Source organism: Arachis stenosperma, chromosome 4 (genome assembly GCF_014773155.1).
Source record: "Arachis stenosperma cultivar V10309 chromosome 4, arast.V10309.gnm1.PFL2, whole genome shotgun sequence".
In the NCBI taxonomy this organism is placed as follows: domain Eukaryota; kingdom Viridiplantae; phylum Streptophyta; class Magnoliopsida; order Fabales; family Fabaceae; genus Arachis; species Arachis stenosperma.
Window position 1 is genome coordinate 150,222,884 of NC_080380.1, and position 18,813 is coordinate 150,241,696.

The 18,813-nt window shown below is 31.3% G+C and overlaps 3 protein-coding genes across 6 annotated transcripts; all 3 read right to left on the minus strand.

Annotated features, from left to right (window-relative positions):
* Positions 1-239: 239 nt before the first annotated feature.
* On the minus strand, positions 240-4,362 carry LOC130975969 (receptor-like kinase TMK4). Its single transcript, XM_057900677.1, has 3 exons — positions 3,081-4,362; positions 2,565-2,957; positions 240-1,630 (listed from the first exon to the last, which is right to left on the minus strand). Exons 1-3 carry the CDS (start codon positions 4,360-4,362, stop codon positions 447-449), a joined length of 2,859 nt encoding a protein of 952 aa, XP_057756660.1. The 3' UTR covers positions 240-446.
* On the minus strand, positions 4,155-13,074 carry LOC130976160 (chloroplastic group IIA intron splicing facilitator CRS1, chloroplastic-like). 4 transcript variants are annotated; one of them, XR_009084623.1, is made up of 10 exons: positions 12,681-13,074; positions 10,896-11,969; positions 9,866-10,349; positions 9,374-9,504; positions 8,705-9,055; positions 8,468-8,624; positions 8,084-8,376; positions 7,883-7,942; positions 7,652-7,763; positions 4,155-4,459 (listed from the first exon to the last, which is right to left on the minus strand). XR_009084623.1 is itself a non-coding variant. In XM_057900934.1 (9 exons), the coding sequence occupies exons 2-9, from the start codon at positions 11,763-11,765 to the stop codon at positions 7,713-7,715; spliced, it is 2,397 nt and encodes a 798-aa protein (XP_057756917.1). In that variant the 5' UTR covers positions 11,766-11,783; positions 12,681-13,074; the 3' UTR covers positions 6,873-7,712. The 4 variants fall into 4 exon arrangements, 2 of the variants coding, with proteins under 2 accessions (XP_057756917.1, XP_057756916.1); XR_009084622.1 differs by lacking the exon at positions 4,155-4,459 and adding an exon at positions 6,873-7,440; XM_057900934.1 differs by lacking the exon at positions 4,155-4,459 and having other exon boundaries at positions 6,873-7,763; positions 10,896-11,783.
* A 3,308-nt stretch (positions 13,075-16,382) lies between these two features.
* Positions 16,383-18,762, minus strand: LOC130975970 (delta(7)-sterol-C5(6)-desaturase-like). Its single transcript, XM_057900678.1, has 3 exons — positions 18,537-18,762; positions 17,550-17,858; positions 16,383-16,672 (listed from the first exon to the last, which is right to left on the minus strand). The coding sequence occupies exons 1-3, from the start codon at positions 18,760-18,762 to the stop codon at positions 16,383-16,385; spliced, it is 825 nt and encodes a 274-aa protein (XP_057756661.1).
* Positions 18,763-18,813: the final 51 nt, after the last annotated feature.

Here is an 18,813-nt window from a genome sequence, read left to right on the forward strand (position 1 = left end):
ATTTACTGTGGACTCAATTTGAAGTTAAAATGTTGATTTATGCTAATGAAATAATTTCACTTCAAAAGAATGATTGCAAGCTAAGTGCATTTTCATCAGAAGTAACCACTAATGGACTCTCACTAATCACTATGTACAGAATCCGAGGATCTAATAATAAGATTCATGAAATTAAAGTATTAAACTATGATCTGATGAGTGATGAAATGCTTTCCGAAATAAGAACATGGCATTGAATCTTAGTTTCAGTCTATAGCAAGCAAACCACACAACTCAAATACAACTACAAGTGCCTCTAAGATAATGAGAAGCTTCATTTTTCTCATGTCAATAAGTTCTTATAGCTCCACAGACATACCATTTGAGAAAAAGAGATACTAAGCAAGAGTGATGTCAAGAGTATAATGAAAAATATATTATACAACAATTACATAAATTTTATTGACTTAGGCAAACTCATTTGGATTGATGGAATCATTCTGAACTGAAGTTGATGAATCCGTCTCATGTGTATTGTCATCAGCTATATCTGGAGATTGCAACTTTGATCCTTGGGGAGAATACCACATTGGCTTTGGAGGAAATGGGATAGAATCAAGTGGTCCTTCTAACATTTCTATCACTCTTTTTATGGATGGTCTATTTGATGGATTTTTCTGTATACACCATATGCTTACCAAAATAATCTTCTTTACCAAATCATTTTCATTCTCTGTATTTGTCAGACATTTTGTTGGAAGAGTATCTTGCTCCAGTTCCTTATAAATCCAATCTGTAAAGTATATTTCACTGGTATGTGTATCTTTATCATTATAATTCTCTTTTCCTCCGATTACTTCAAGAATCAACTTTCCATAACTATACACATCAGATTTGTGAGAAACTCGAGAAACTCCATGATTATATACTTCTGGTGCAATATATCCCACTGTTCCTCTTGCATACTGTAGAGATACAATACTCTCCTTCTTTGTGCATATTTTAGCTAGTCCAAAATCAGCAATTTTAGGACAGAAATCCACATCCAAAAGAATATTTTGAGGTTTAATATCAAGATGTAAAATCTTAGTACTACATCCCCAATGTAAATATTCTAGTCCTTGAGCAATGCCAATTATAATTTGGTAGAGTCTACTCCAATCCAATTTACACACAGCACTAAATGATGCTTTTTCATCAATAAATTTATCTAAAGAACCATTTGGCATGAATTCATAAATCAAGGCTCTCTTATTTGTCTCATAACAAAATCCTAAAAATGGGACAATATTCACATGAGATGTCCTATTAATACTTGCAACCTCATTTATGAATTCTTTTCCATTAAATTCTACTTCATTACCTTTGACATCTTTCAATATCTTCACTGCTACTTGACGACCATCACTTAAACTTCTTTTATATACAACTCCAAATCCTCCCTGTCCTAGTTTCTCACTAAATGAATTGGTCATCTTTTTTACCTGTGAGAAACTATATCGTTTTTGCACCATAAACCCATCACTTTGTATCAAATCCTCAACATTGCGATCAACAATTGTTTTCTTGAACATAATTTTCCGTAACCTCTTGCTTTTGTAAATAACCACAACACATATTACCAAAAGTCCAACACTGGCTGCCGATAAGCCTGCACGTATATAATGCAAGGGAGTGGATACTAATTAGAAACAATAATTTGAATTCTTTGAGAAAAAAATCATAAGAAAAATGGACCAAATATTCAATCACTCATAATTTTTTATATTGAGCTGGTAAAAATTTAAAAATGATTCCACAATTTAAAAATCAATTAGTTTGATATTTCTAATACTAAAGCAAAGGATCAACAAAATTCTTTAAGTATGTTAGCATGATAAAATCTAATTAGATTTTTCACATACCTGTCCAAAATATTATTAAGAATAAAGGACAACAAAAAATATTAAATTATGTAAAAAGAGAAGTAGTGTAAAGTAAATATTGATTCATACAGTAAATATAAGAAGTGAATATGAAATGAGAAGATAAATTATATTTTATTATTCAATTTATACATATTAAAAAAATATTAACATTAGAGATATATAGTATTTTATATAAACTTTAATATATATTTATTGTATTTAAAAATATTTTTATTAAAACATGATTGATTAATATTTATCTTTTGTCAAATTATTTGAATTGCTAACATGACATTATTAACAAGAAAAATATTAATTTAATTTATTATTAAAAAAAAGTTGGTATTAACTTTTATATATTTTATATGTTATAAAAAAATAGATATATAGGAATGTTATAAATAATAGATAGATAGCTAATTGATGTGTATAAACGAAACAGGTGGAGTCGACTTCACGTGAAGTTGATATCTGAGAGCTGTTATATAAAAATTTAGTCAAATCAATCAAATCATTTAACGACTCTCTATCAACTTCATGTGAAATTTACTGAGTTTCCACCTTGCAAATTTATAAAAAAAAAATTATAATATTTATCTTTTAAGTAAATAAAAAAACTAAAAACGATAATTTCAAATTAAAACTTGTGATGCTATATGTGAAGGTAGGTGAAAGTACCTGTAATCAAAGCAGTTGGGATTGGCCTTGGTGTATGGTCGGAACCATTAGAAGGAAGCACAAGAAAATCATTGCCTGTGGCAATAAAATTGACCTTTCGTGAGAATTTGGGAATATTTCCATCAAGGTGGTTGTTAGAGACATTCACAACTTCAAGTTCAGGCAATCTTGTCAATCTTTCAGGTATTTCACCTGTCAAATTATTGCCATCCAAATACAATTTCCGCAAATCAGTTAAATTGGCGAATGCAGGTGAGATCGTGCCCGTCAATTTCAGATTTGATAAATTGACCATTCTGATCTTATTTTTCTCATCACATGCAATGAAACTCCAGTTTTGACAGGTATTATTTCCTCCCCATGAACGTGCCAACAGAATTGGATACTTAAATTCTGCAGCAATTTCAAGCAAAATGGTCACTTTGTCATCACAAGGCTCAGGAAATTCGTTACAGAAGCCATTTGTGGTGTTATCACTAAAACCCACAAGCTTAAAAATAACTTCAGGCATAGGACCTTGCAAAAAATTGTTGTCCAAAGAAATACTTTGCAGCGAAGGGAGTGCTGCTAGAGAATCTGAAACTACCCCTGTCAACTGATTGTGGTCAAGTTGCAAATCTAGCAAAGCTGTAGAACGGGACAAGTCAGGAATTGGACCTTCAAAGGAGTTTCTCTGAAGCCAAGCTTCAGACAAGTCGACCATGGATGAAAGGATATCAATTGTACCCGAAAATCTGTTATGGTTGAGATACAGTGTGACAACCTTAGATCCTCCGAAAGACTTTGGCAAGACCCCAGTAAGGTGGTTGTTGGAGAGAAGAACAGTCTGCAAACTTGGCAAGGAGCCAAATATTTCTGGTAGGGAGTCCACGAGATTTGTAGCAGCAAGGTTGAGCTCTTTCAGTTGTGTGGAGTGAGTCAAGTTGGGGAAGGTCCATGGTGCAAGGTTGGTGTTGTTTCCCAAGTTGAGCCTCAGCAATCCGGGTAGACCCTGGAAGCAACTTTGGGGGATGGAGGTAAGGTTGTTGTTGGAGAGAGCAACAATTATCAAGTTGGGGAAAAAATGAGACAAGTTCGGTAGGGATCCCATAAGATTCGTAGCCTCGAGGTAGAGGATGCCAAGTCGAAAGGAGGAGTTTGTCAAGTGGAGGGGGAAGGTCCATGGTGGGAGGTTGGTGTTGTTGGCCAAAGAGAGGCCATACAAACTGGTTAGGTTGTGGAAGCAACCCTCAGGGATGGAGGAGAGGTTGTTGTTAGAGAGATAAAGCCGGCTCATAACTGGGAAGGAATGGGATATGTTTGGTGGTAAGGAGCCCATGAGATTTGTAGAGGACAGGTCGAGGTAATAGAGTTGGGAGGAGTGAGCAGTCAAATCGGTAGGAAAGTTCCATGGTGGGAGGTTTCTATTGTTATTCAAGCTCAAGGAGTGCAAAGTAGTAAGACCATGGAAGCAACCATGAGGGATGGTGGTGAAGTTGTTGTTGTCGAGGTACGCTACTTGGAGGAAAGAGAGGTTGGCGAGAGAGGGAACAGGCCCACTCAGATTATTGTAGGAGAGAGCGAGGAATGTGAGTTGGGAGAGGGAGTCGTTGAGGCCTGCAGGAACTGTTCCCGTCAGCGACAGTAAACCGAGATCGATCTTTTCAATCCTTCCACTTGGATGGTTGCAAGTCACGCCTCTCCACTCGCACATGTCGGTGGTGTTGGACCAGCCAGGGGGTTTCAGTGCATTCATAAGCTTCAACATGTATGCACCTTCACCATCACCATCACCATCGATAGACTCCACACAACCCATGCACACCACAACCACACACAAACTAATAATAATACTTCCATTTTTGAATCTTGACTTCAGGTATGCCATATATGCATCCAATAATCCACACACGCGCCTATAATATAATGAACAAACAACCTGTTACCTTTCCCTAGCTCGATGCTCAATCACACACATATATAGAAGAAACATATAATGAAGAAACACAAGTCCGAACTTTAATTAATAAAAATGCTATTTGCAAAAGACAGCGACGACATATTGGTCCTTTTGTTATTTTAAATGGGACTAATTTAACTAGTAATATTTTTTGAAGACTTAAGTGTCTTATAATAAAATTTATTAAAAATTTATTTGTCTAATACACATATTTCAAATTTGATTCAAAGTAAAACATGGATCAATCTATTTGATGAAAGTAATTTTTGAGAACCTTTAGTAAATAAATTTTTTTCAATCATGTTAAGTAGGTGTATATACCAAAATCAACAATCAAAATTAGCTATCTAGATAAAATATATATTAAAATACAAAATACATATTAAAAATTAAGTTAAAATTATATATATTTATATATAAATACACAATAGCTAATTTAATATGCAAATAACATTTTTAAAATTGTCTAGAAACCAAAATTATCGATCCAAAATTCTTTAAATACCAATTTGGGTGTTCCCCCTAATAATCTTTATAAAAATGTATCAGTCAATTCATTGGTATAGTCACTATCACTAATGCTCTAGCTCTACTACTCTACTCTCTTCTATAAAAAATGTGAACTACATCCGAGAGATTATTTTGAGGAAATGAACAGGGTATGTTTGGAAAAAAAATTATAATCATTCTGATTTGATTTGAAATGAAATTAGTTGAATTGAAAATTAGTTATTGTATTTAGAATTAACGATATAAAATAAAATTTAATTTAAAATATAATATATAATCTAAGTTTACATATTTTATTATTCTTTATTTATCATACAATTTCTTATAAAAATATATATATATATATATATATATATATATATATATATATATATATATATATATATATAAAGAAATCAATCACTAAATAAATTATTATATATTTTAACATAAATTTTATACCAATAGTTGAATTTTTTTTATACACAACATAAATGTTTCTTGTATTTTTTGTACTTCGTTTAAACGGTTCTTAATTTTCTGTCACATTTGCATAATTATATTTGCAAAAGGAGATACAAGGAAATTGGCATATCGGCTTCCCTCCGATTTCAAGTCAACAAGACAACAACATATGTTAAAGTCTATTAACTACTTTAAAGTTTAAACTAACGTAAGAAAAACGGTAAATAGCATTTTTCCAAGACGACCAGCTACCTAGTCTCGTTTTAGTGTTATACTGTTGTTTGGATTCTTATACACTTCATCACATTTGGGATTTGGATTTTAGGGCCGTGACTCAAACGGTTTAAGAAAATAAAATTTAGATGTCAATCTTGTTATTTTCTAAATTAAGAAAACAAAAAGAAATTAGGAACTTCAATTCAGGGATGTGATAGATCGATGTGTGAGATTTTAAGTCAATATAAAACTTATTATTTATCGTTATAAAATAGAGTAATTGTCGTTTAAAGAGTTATACTTTCTCAATCGGTGATAAAATAACGACCTTAGTAATTATATCACTAATCTTTCGAGAGAGGGGATAAAACAAAAGAAGCAGCAAAAGTTACTGAAAAATTACAGAGTTTCCATTATCCAAGCAAAGTGACGCTGGAATACAGATCAAAGGCATTTGGAAAAAGGATATAATAAAAGAGAAGTTGGAAAATTTTTGGCGTTCCACTGTTCTTGATTCTACCATTAGTTATTCGTCAAAGAGAAAGGAAAACACGATATGATTCATCTTGACCAGGAAATTCACTTTTTTTTTGTCATACTAATTGTGTTTACACACAAGTTTGTTGATTGCGAAAGAGGACTCGTACTGGAGTGCCATTATTATTTGTAGAACAAATTTAATCAGAGAAAAAACTAGTGTTGTTTAGTGCTTAAAATTGACACAAATCAAGCGTAACATATTCTAGATTATGTTTGTGAATTTTTATTTCATGAGGGTAAAGAGGTGGGGGAGAGATTTTACGTGTGAAATGGACTAAGCTTTATAGATTAAGAAGAGTTTTAAGTATACCAAGATTAATTAATGGTGTTTCAGTGATTAAGAGCATCTCCAATAGAATAATTTTAGAATATCACTTTTGATATTTTCAAGAAGTAAACTGATTTAGAATTGAAATTTACATTAAAGTTGATTTATAAAATAAAACCGATATCACTTTAGATACTGTATCACTTTGATGGAAAACTAATAAAATTTTATCATTCGTATAATTATGTTAATGAAATAATTAAAAAATAATATAAAATTCTAAATGAACTAATATTGCATTAGAAGAGCAAATTTCACTTTTAATTTCAAAATCACTATTTATGACATGACATATGATACCATAAATGTTCTTATAGGACCTAAAATGAAATTGAACTTAGAACTAGCATTGGAGATGCTCTTAAATTCTTAACCATTATATCTCAATCATAAAATATATGCAAGACTGGAATCAATGATTAAAATGACTGAAACACCAGTATCTCTAGTATATTTGAAAATTTTCCTATAGTTTATGCTTTATACACTTCCAAGCCCTTTGCTCTCATACTCATAGTGATCTAAATCTTATAGAACATTTATGTGGTTGGCACTCGGTAGAACCTTGCAAACTATAAACAACGTTTGAGCTAAAGAGTAAAAGTATTAATGATGATGCTTTAAATCAAAACTATGACTTTGGAAGGGAATGGAAGGGAGAAGATCAGAAAAGGCTTTGCAGTATAAAATTTACACCTCCAAGTTCAAAGTTTAAATCCTGCTCTTTTGAAACTTGAACTTGCAAACATACCCTTACAAAGGGTTAATCAGACATTTAGAACATAATCTGCAGACAGGAAAAAATTGAACTCTGCAATCGGTGTTCATCTCTGCAGATGCTTCATTCCCTTTTCCTTTCCCTCTCCCTCCAAGCACACCACACCACCCAGATGTTTCAACTGTTCCGGACAGCAGAACAAATGGGACGTTGCATAAGGGAGCGGAGTGTATGTTTTAGAAAAAGAATGGATGAGTGTAAGAAAGATGTGTTAAAGAAGGAGGCATATATTACTCTTTATTTTAGCAATACTACTCGGCAGAAAAGCGTAGATGAGAAATATACCAATGGCTGATGCATGTTGGGTTTCTTATTATATTACTTTTTCATACCATCAATTGAGCAGACAACTAGAATAGTTGCAGGATCATGCATGTCATAGATAAGCACACATTAATTGTCTGTTTCGCGCTGCTCGGCTTCCTTTTTCTGCTGCAGTTCACCCTATAAATAATAAATGTCATTGTACAGATGCTTAAACGGAAAAGACACCTAGATGAAATTTTAACTGTTAATACTGCCATACATTAATGCAAATTTCACGAATAATTACTCGGATTTACCAGTTTTAGCTTCAAATCGGAGATAGTCTGCTGTCTCTGATGAGCGAAAAATTTCAGTGACTGAAACAACAGAAAGCACACCACTCTAAATGAAAAAGGGGAATACAAACAATGGGAAAGAAAAAACATATATAAAGGATCTGGCTGTGAATTTCTCAGAAAACTAGGAGATTAATGAGATGCTAAAGAAAGAAATCTTACTCCAAGTCTCTGCATTTCAAGAGATCTTTGCAATGCTTTTCTTTTGGTTAGGAGATTTTTTGCTACTTTTTCTGAAGGTCGTCGATAGTTTTTACCACGGTAGATAATGATTGCATGGCCCTCTTTGAGTTTGTCAACTGAAACTAAGATTCCACCACTCTCAGTTTCCAGCATTTTCGCAGTGTAGATGACCCGACTGATTAGTCTCTGCTTGGTGATGACCTTCACAACTTCTCTGTGTTTCCAGTGCTGGTGTAGGCCTTCCAATACGCCATCAAAAATTCCACGCCTACCTGTATTTTTTGTTTAGCATGAATTCTTAAACGAAAAAATAATGAAGCTTTTCCAGCGAAATGAGACTGGTGTGGGTGAAATTTTGTTTACCAAGCACTAACAAACCACTCATCTTCAATCCTATCTTTCGAAAACATTGTCTCTCCTCATCAGTCATAATTTCTATGTCTGCGTCCTTCTCTGCAGGAGTCCATGCGGCATCTAACTTTGCTAGTTCTGCTGCCGATCTCTCTATTTTCTTGTTAAGCTGCAGAATCCATAAATTAATTATAGAAGTGCCAGTAGATAAATGAAAAAGGAAAGAAAGTCAACAAAATGAAATCTCACAATGAAAGCTTTGCGCTGTTGCTCTTTCAATTGCCTCTCCAATCTATATATTTCTGCTTCCAGTTGAATATTTAAATCTGCCTTGACTTTCTTTACATCCTTAAGCATCGTTTGAATTTCCTCAAATTCTGTTAAACTTCCACTTGTACTTGTTTCTTCTTGTGCGTAATCACCAAAAAAAATGACTTCATTTGCTCTCATTCGTGCAACTTCTTCGTGAAATTGGTAACTTTTGAGTTCCAATTCTCTCATTTCTACCAAAGATGCAACATTGCTAGGAAGGAAATCATTTCCCCTGTAGAGAATTATGTAATACTTGTTACGCAACAACAGAACTCCCCCGGTTAGAAGCTGCATTGCAGATATCAAAGTTATACACATTTGTTTCTAATACAAACCAATTAATATACAAGATGTAAAAGGATATCCAGTGCCCCATCCACCACTATCAAATACTAAGCATATATAGAAGCTCATCATGAAATTATTTTTCTTAAAAAAAAAGTAGGTGTAAGGGATGATTTTAGCTAAACTGAATTACATCCCTTCCCATTATATTGGGAGAGAGAACAACTAAAGCCTTATATGCATAATATCATTGACTTAAGCTCAACATAGATTGTCTTGAAACTTGCATATATTGAACAATAGATTGTCTATCAAACTTGCCTTCAATTCATTGGCCATCGATTCATTGTCAGTATTTGGAACCCCAAACTTGATAGCAATTTTTGCAATAAGACTCTTCTCCCACAACTTCAGGATAGCAGCAGCTAAGCCTTGAAGTCTTCTATTCCTTCCTTCATATTAAACAGACAAAATTATTTAATTGACCTTATGCATAAAAGAATAACCTTGAAAGTACAGAGTAGTTCTGAGTATAGCCAAATTTTCTTTAGTTGACAGCCAACTTATTATGATTTTCATATACATTGATTTGATTCATCAATCTTCAAGCAATTACTTCTTATTACAGACACTGCTTTTCCATGTATGAGTAGTTACTCAAATAGCATCAAGAACTAATGTATTTAGGTGTTCTATCTAAATTGACATTGATGAGGTGGCTTAATTAAGAATCCAAACCTCACAGTGTTGAAGAATTTTCATGGACAGCAAAATAAATCATTGACCATAAACCAGCAACATGCAGGAGCGTACCGAGGACAAAATGGACTGGCAAAGGTTTAGCGAGCTTTCTGAAGTATGTTAACTCATAATCAGTAATTTTTGCACTTGAATAAGGTGGACATAGCCTAAATGAAGGCTTAAATCCAGGAACCACTTCTGGAAGTAGATCAGCATCTACCGGAAGTGGCTTGGGATACCACCAGTCGATGAACCGAGGTCCTAAGCCATCCAATAATCTATCAGTCTCCCTCTCATACAATGATCCACTGCAATTCACTTCTTGAATGCAAGTTGATGTGGAATCATTAAGGTTACCATTCCGGCTTGGCATGTCACTAGTATTGTTGGATTTAACTGACTCCACCATGTTTGTTTCATAAGGATTTTTAGTTTTTCCACGAATATAACGAGGATAAACCTTTTGAGAACTTGTAGAAGTCAACTGATAATTGCATCCTCGGTATACAACAAGAGTATCCTTCCTACTCCAGACAACCAAGCCACCAGTCTTCAACTATCCACACAGAACAAACACTAATGTAGCCATCAGATAACATCGATGCTCAAAATGAACCATGCATAATATATAACATAACTAATTATCCAAAATTCAAAACAAGGATCATTAATACTAGAAGATTCATGCAATTATTACAAGTATAATAGAAATTTCCTGCTTTTGTATATCAATACTCTAGCACATTCGCTTGAAATATAAGAAGTCAGTAATTACTTGTTAGTGAAACTTGCTCATATCAAAATCTGGTTCAAATCTTCAACTCTCAAAATTGGAAAGACTACTAAACTAAAACAACTGCCAAACCAAGAAAAGGAAAAACTTCAGAGCAGGGAGCTTGGCCCAGATAACCCATCTTTGCTATCATTATCAGTCATGTCAAAGCAAAACATGCTACCACAATGTTTCTAACATCCAGCAATATGATCATTGAAATCAGTTTAACATGGAAGACTGAATATTCTACCAGAAGATTTAAAAATTATACTCCATTTTATTCAAGCATATACAAGTAAAGACAACAATTAGGGACAAGAGCCCAACCTCGACAATTTCTCGGGCTCTATCCATATTCTTGCATAAGGGGATGTCAAATTTAAGCATGGCAAGCTCATTGTTCCTCCAAGTCCTTTTGATTTCATCCACAACATCTTGTGTAACACCAAGTTTCTTAACCTTCACCCAAATTCTCATCTTTGCAGCCTCACTTCTAAGCCTCTTGAGAAGCACTTTATCAAGAGTTAAATCAGCAGCAGTCACAGGCTTTTCCTTCTTCAACCTCACAAATAAAACACTCTTCTCATCCTTCTCCCATGGCATTCTCCTCTTACACCTCCTAACCTTCTCATCATCATCATCACCATTCTCCTCTAATTTACCAAAATACCCATCAAAGTTTTCATATTTTGCTGACGAATCCATCACAAACACATTCCTCTCCCAAGGCATTCTCTCCTTGCTCCTAACCATAACATTCTCCTCCAATTTCTCCAAATACCCTCCAAAGCTTTCTTCTTTTGCAGAAGAACTTAATTGGGTCTCAGCTGAATTACGATTTCTCCTAAGCATCTCAATGCTTCTGGCAATTCTCTTCATGACTTTCTTCCCTCTGACCTCTTTCCCATGGAGGGCCTTATCAACACGCTCAGATTCTTCTTCTTCTTTATCCACGTGGTGCTTGCTGAGCCTCTTGTTTTTGGGCTTAGAGAGGTCAAGGATGTCGTGGGGTTGGAGAAGAAGGGGACCCTTCATCCATGGAGGTGTTGGAGCTTTGACTTTGATGGTGATGGAGGAAGCATCAGAATGAGAATTGTTGGGGTCTTTGGGGATTGGAATGGAATTGGGATGGTGGTGCTGATTCTGATTGTTGTTATTGAATGAAGAGGAAATGCAAGTGTAAGAGTATGAATGCATTGATGAGTTGAGAGACAGCTGAGGATGAAGTGAAAGGAAGAACATGATTCAGTGTTAACAAGTTTTCTCAGTCACAACAGTGCCATGTAATAGAAGTGAGCTCAAGATTTTTATTTCTTTGGTTAACCCGAGGTTCTGAAAACCGAACCGCTCATCAAACCACTGTAGCTACAGGTTTACTGATTCATTGGTTCAACCAATTAACTGAAATAATTGTTTTATAATAAAATAATAAATAAAATATAAATAAACACACTAAAACATAATAGTCTAATATAAACTTTAAAATGTCATTCAGATTAAAAGTCAACTGATCAACCAGAGTGTTATAATTTCATCCAGATACAATTTTAAAAGTCAAATAACAAAAGAAACAACCAAACATGAATAATGCCAACATCAAAATTTGTCATCAATCATCAAAATTCGCAAAAAGATAAACTAAGATAAAAAAAAAATGCAACCAATGACGAGAACAACATATTAAATTGATTGATACTATCATCTAGTCAATAAAAAAGTTTAGTAAAAACTAAAAACAACTCGATGACAAAAACAATGAATTGAGATCAACAACATAAACTAAGATCAAAATAATAATAATAAGATCAAGATGAGGAACAACAAACCACATCAATTTATCAAATTAACAAGTTATCAAAATATCAAGACCAGCAAAACAACCTAACAATCCTAATTCACAAGGTCAAGAACAGCACCACAACAACCATTTATCAAATTAACAAGTTAATAAGAACAAGTCAATAATCAAAACAAGCTAACAAAACAAGTTAATACAGCAATCCAACAACGAAAACAAGAACTAGAACAGCATCCTACTAATTAAAACAACAACCAATTAAAACAGTAACTGAACAATTAATACAAGAAAGAAGAAGAAGGAAAAGAAATCACCTTGGCTTTCACATGTTCTGAAAATCAACAGAGGAGGGAGAGGGAGCTGGAGCTGTAAACCTCGACGGAGATGGCTGAACAGAGGGCTGCACAGCGGCGAAAGGGAGGCTGAACAGCGGCGGAACACCGGCTGAATGGAGGCTCGAACACGCGACGAAACCGAGGGTGAACAGAGGCTGGAAGACAAGGGCTGGAGCGCAGAGGAATGGCGGCTGAACGGAGGCTCGAACACGCGACGGAATCGACGACGCTGGAACAGCGCGGACGGCGGTGGAGCAGACGCGACGGAGGTGGTGGCTGGACAGGTTGAAGAACGGCGATGAGATGGAGGTTGCAACTTCCTCTCTGCTGCGTTCGAAGCAATGTTCTGGTCTTCTGGAGTTGAGAGGCCACCGAGCTGAGGGTCAGGGAAGTTAGGACTCAGCACTTTTTGGTTTCTCCTCCTTTTTTTAAAAAACCAACCGGATTCCGGTTCGTTCGATCGGCCGGTTTAACAATTTGAGACTGGTTTTTGAATAAAACGGTTTTACCCATTAGTCGAACTGCTACCACTAACGGTTCTCGTTTCAACCGATTGATTCGAAGCAATTTTCGAAACTTTAACGTTATTCATTTGCTGAAAACTCATCTGCAGTGAAGTTGATAGTTAAAAATCGTTAAATAATTTGAATGATTTGACTAAATTTTTTTTTAATAGTTCTCAATTATCAATTTTACCTAAAATTAACTGCACCTGAATTTTTACCTATTCATTTAAAAGATGTTATGATATTTTTTTAAATTAGGATATGCTTATTTTTATGTGAAGTTGATATTTAAAATTTATTAGATAATTAATAAATTTGATTAAATTATTATTTAATAATTTTTAACTATTAACTTTATATAAAGACAATTGCATATAAATATTTAACTTTTTAATTCAATTCAACATATCCTATTATTATGTTTAGGCCTACAATTTGTGAAACAAAAAAAATCGATCAAAGGAAAAAAACTTAATAATGATGAAAATGATGTGAATAGTATTAAATATTTAGTTATTTTGTATTAAAATTTATAAAGGTAAAATTAAATTAATATTATACTCTTTTTTGTTAAAATTGTTCAATTTAAGATTATAATTTAAAATTTAATATTATTTAAATATTATAAATGAGATAAATACTTTAAAATTATAAATATGATAGATATTATAAAACAAAATGAATTATTGTTTTTATTTGTGTCTATAAAATTTAATATACTTTGTATGCTTATAACTAATATCCAAATATAATTATTAACATGTATAAAAGAAATATCTTACAATAATAAATTAGGGTGTGCATTCTAAATATCAGATATAGGCTCAAATTTGGGATATATATTTTATTTTAATTTTTTAAGTATATATTAAGAATAAAAAAGAATGGACCATACGTTTATTTTTATTTATTTCTTTTTTGGTATTGATAGACCATACTTAGATATTAAGAATAAAAAAGAACGGACCATGTTCTTTTTATTTTTGGACAAATGAATAGAATACAGCCCATGTTAAAAATGCAAAATCATGCGGATAATGAAATCCATATGAACAGCAGAGACCAAATCACATGTTTAAACTTTAAAGACAGTCAAGTCCAAAAAAAAAAAAAACTTTAAAGACAGTATATTTTTGTATCATTTTTGAAAAAAAAATATAAAAATACTAATAAAGAACATAATTTATTTTTTTTAATTTCTATTAATTTTCTATAATTATATTTTTTAACATTATGTTTTTGTTTTTAAAGTTTTTGTGTGAACAAAATATATTAACTTAGACTTTTATAATTTATTTTTTTATATTTAGTTTAATAACAAAATACAAAAATATTAATTTTTGTATTTTTATTTTTTATGTTTTATTTTTAATATTTTATTTTATCCCGTATTCATAACTAAACATAGGCTAAGGTATTTTCGTACTTTAATTTGTCTCATGTAATAGACTTAATACATGGAAAAAACTTACATGCATTGTCTGTGAAATTAATTATTAAAAATTATTAAAAAATTTAATATATTTAATTAAATTATCATCTAATGAATTTTAACTATCGACTTTAGATAAAAATAAACCAGGCGAGTCTTTAACTTAATACATTTCTTGTTTTAAACTTTCTATCTCCATCAAGAAGAGTAATTCATTTCATACCATATGCATTATGCAAAAATACTTAGCTAGGTGAATCATTCATATGCGTGCAAATTATTGGAAACTTGGAGAATATTTTGTCAAGAGATATTTTCGTCCGACAATTATGATAATCACTGTGTCACAGCGTTCACGATAATGTTCCTCAAGTTAGCAACCTGATGAGATATTTTACTAACTTGCATGCATTATATATGATGTATCGCACGTTAATAATAGACCTTGATCGGTTCCACTTAGAATACAAGAAAAATTAGTTACCTAAATGCTCCAAAGTAAACTATATAAAGTCATGCATGCACTATTATTTACTGGTATGGGAGTGAAAGGTCCTCTCATATTCTTTGTCTATGATACAATAATAGTCGATGAGAGCATCTTAGCTTGCAGATTTGATGTCTCAAATATCCAACATCTCACTAGCAACTTTGTCTAGAGTCACATGCTTACATTAATGAGCTTTTGAGTACTCTACTTTGTCTTATATCGGGAAGTCCTTTTATTTTTATTTTGTTTTTGAAAATAAATGTTTAGGTTTATTTGTTAAAATATAGAAAACTATTAAAATTTATTTTTTTTTGTGATTAGTTAGTCATTAATATTTAAAAAGATAAAATAAAATATTTTATTAAATTACTAATTTAAAAAAAATTGAATTGATAATTAAATAAAAGTTAAAAATAATAAATTCTGATAGATCTTTTAATATTTCTCATCAAATAAATTTTTATCCTACATACTATATTATTTTGGATTAAATAATACCTATAGCAACGGTATTCCTATATATACATTTATTGATTGTTTAAAATAAATAATCTATTATATTAATAACAAAATTATGAAAGAATAAGAAAAAAAATATGAAGAATATTGTTAATTGATTGAATTGTAAAATATGAAAGTAAAACAAAATATATATAGAGTATTGGCCTATGAAAGATAAAAATAAATAAAAATAAAATAAGAACAAATAAAGATAAAATAAAATAATAAAGACTAAAATTGTAACTGAATTTATGTATTTTGTTAAGCTGAATTTATGGGCCGCTAAACTTTTTTATTGTTATCATGGGTTAAAGTGAAAAAGTAATTTAACAATTAACTATAATCAAAATAGATATTATTAGAAAAATGATCATTTATATTATTTTTTATTATTTTAATATTTTGATATAAATAATAGTTTTATAATATAATATATATCAAATTAAAGTATTTATAACCAAAATAAAGATAAATATAATAAAAAATATTTTAATTTAAATTTTTAGGATAAAAAATTTCATAACGGTTATCATTATTACAACATATATAGATCATATACAAATTAGAGCTTATTACCATACACAATCTAACTTATTATATTATCACCATATGAAGAGTAGCATAACATAATTTTAAAGGAACCCAACATATATTAGACTTTATTAGAAACAAATAATTAGGAACCACGGGTATATATATAAGCAATCAAGTGTGAATGTCATAAAATTTCACCTTACTAATTATTAGATAGATTAATCTTCCTTATGATCATGAGGTTCAACAAGAGTCCCAAACATCCAGTCCATCCATATAGTGAAGTGGCCATAGTTATGGCGATAAGTCACGTGATGAACAGTGTGATAACCAGAACCCATTATAGGCCAAAATTTTGCATTAATGCAATCATGAATGCTTGCTGTCCAAATGCCCTCCATTAACAAGATCACTAAATGTGTTGAAAAATGCATAGGCACAATGAACAGAGCAATGCTATGTGGTAATAATACCTGCAATATCCCATCAAGTGGGTGCAACGCCATCCCTAACACATACATATACATTCACAAAACAAAGTTGTTAATTAATTTGAGTTCATATGGATTTAATTTTCACCTACAGTTAGTATAAATTAATTTATATAAATTATTGATTATGTATTATTACATAAACAAAAATAATTAATTTTAAAAAGTCATCTAAACTCATATTATATACACATTTCATAAACTAATTAAGATAGAGTTTGATATAGTATACAAGTATAAAAATAAAGAAATAGAAAAATTATGGTCTCTAATTTTCTTTGGAAAAATATAAAATATAAAAATTAACTTTCCGTAACGTATGTATATCAAAAATATTATTTATACCAAAATTAGTCACTATATATTTATATATATTAAAATAAAAAATATAAAAATTAACTTTTCGTAACATATGTATATCAAAAATATTATTTATACCAAAATTAGTCACTATATATTTATATATATTAAAAATAAAAAATATAAAAATTAACTTTTCGTAACATATGTATATAAAAAATATTATTTATACTAAAATTAGTCACTATATATTTATATATATTTGTATTATTTAACGTAATTTATTTTTAATATATATTTATATTTTAATATATATTTTATATTAGTTGTTAATTTTGATATACATGTAGTGTAGTTGCTAGAAAAAAATGTTCAGAACTAAAAACAAGAACAAATTGAAACTAAATCATTTTATATTATGATCATGGAAAGATGATTATTAAAAAAGTTTTGATACATTTAACTAAATTATTTAATATAATATGTGTTTATATTTTAATTATTATCTTTGCTATGAAAATAATATTTTAAAGTGTATAGTCACCATTTAATATTATGCATGTTTTTGTTCTATATTAGTTTATGAGGACTCACCGGCAAATGGGGAGAGAATGTTGTGTTTGTTGTTGTAGATGTGATGAGGAGCATGAAGATGTTTGTAAAGTGGTTTAATGTCATGAAGCAATTTGTGCATCCAATAAATTCCAAACTCTACAAGTATAAGATAGAGTGCAACATAAACAACATAATGAAGCCAACCAACATAATGCACTCTTGGAAAACACCTTGTGAAGCCACCTTCTGTTATGTATTCTTCAATAGTTGGAAGCAAAGTATACCATGGCAATGCTTTCATTGAAACTTGTATTTGCATTAGCATGGCTTCGCTAGATGGAATGGCTTCTGAAACAGATAATTAAGATCCAAATGTTGTGAAAAAAAAATGTTTTTAAAAAAGAAATGAAGAATAAATAAAATGTTATAGAACATACATACACATCAGAAACATAACTAAAGGAATACAATAACATTAATTTAGACTATCAAGTATGTCCATGATCTATGTAAATTAAAAAAGTTAATTAAATTAAAGACTATAAAATATCTAGAAAACAGCTTAATTATTCATGATACATTTACTAGGATGGACACACTAAATAGCGGCAATTTTTTTAAAAACTGCCACAAAACAACATTTCAGCGGTTTACAAATTGGCGTAATTTAGAATGTGAAGATTAATTTTTGCGACGGTTTTCAGCAACTGTTTGGTATAAATCATATAACATATATATCACTTTCGAGATAGTTAAGAGTGGTTAAGTGAGACATTTTCAATGATAGATGTACATTTCACCAATATATATAAAAGTTATTTTATACATAAAGTGCATACAAATTATATAAAAAAAATAGAAAATAAAAGAAAACATAGGAGAACTTTATATTAAAATGGAAGTAGTCTAGTAATATTAAACGTAGATTCTAATTAAAGGTTCAAAAAGAAAAGATAGATAAAAGATAAAGTAGAAGAAGTAAAATTAGGGGATAAAGCATTTCTAGGTATTATATATATTTTTCACCTCTAGGGACATAAACGTTATTCTTCCAATGATAAATATAGAAGCTCCAAAAGAAGCCGGGGATGAAGTACATAAGGAGTCCTCCGATGTAGTTGCGCAGCCATGTTTGGAAGAAGTGGGGTAGTGGGACCCACAACTGCTCCGGCAATAGGGTTCCGAGCAGAATACGATTGTAGAAGTTACCGTCCTCCACAAAAAGTTGAAAGTAGCCACTTTCATCGTCCATGGAAGCCACAACACAATACAAAAGAAGAGAGATATATTTTTTTTTTGTTTC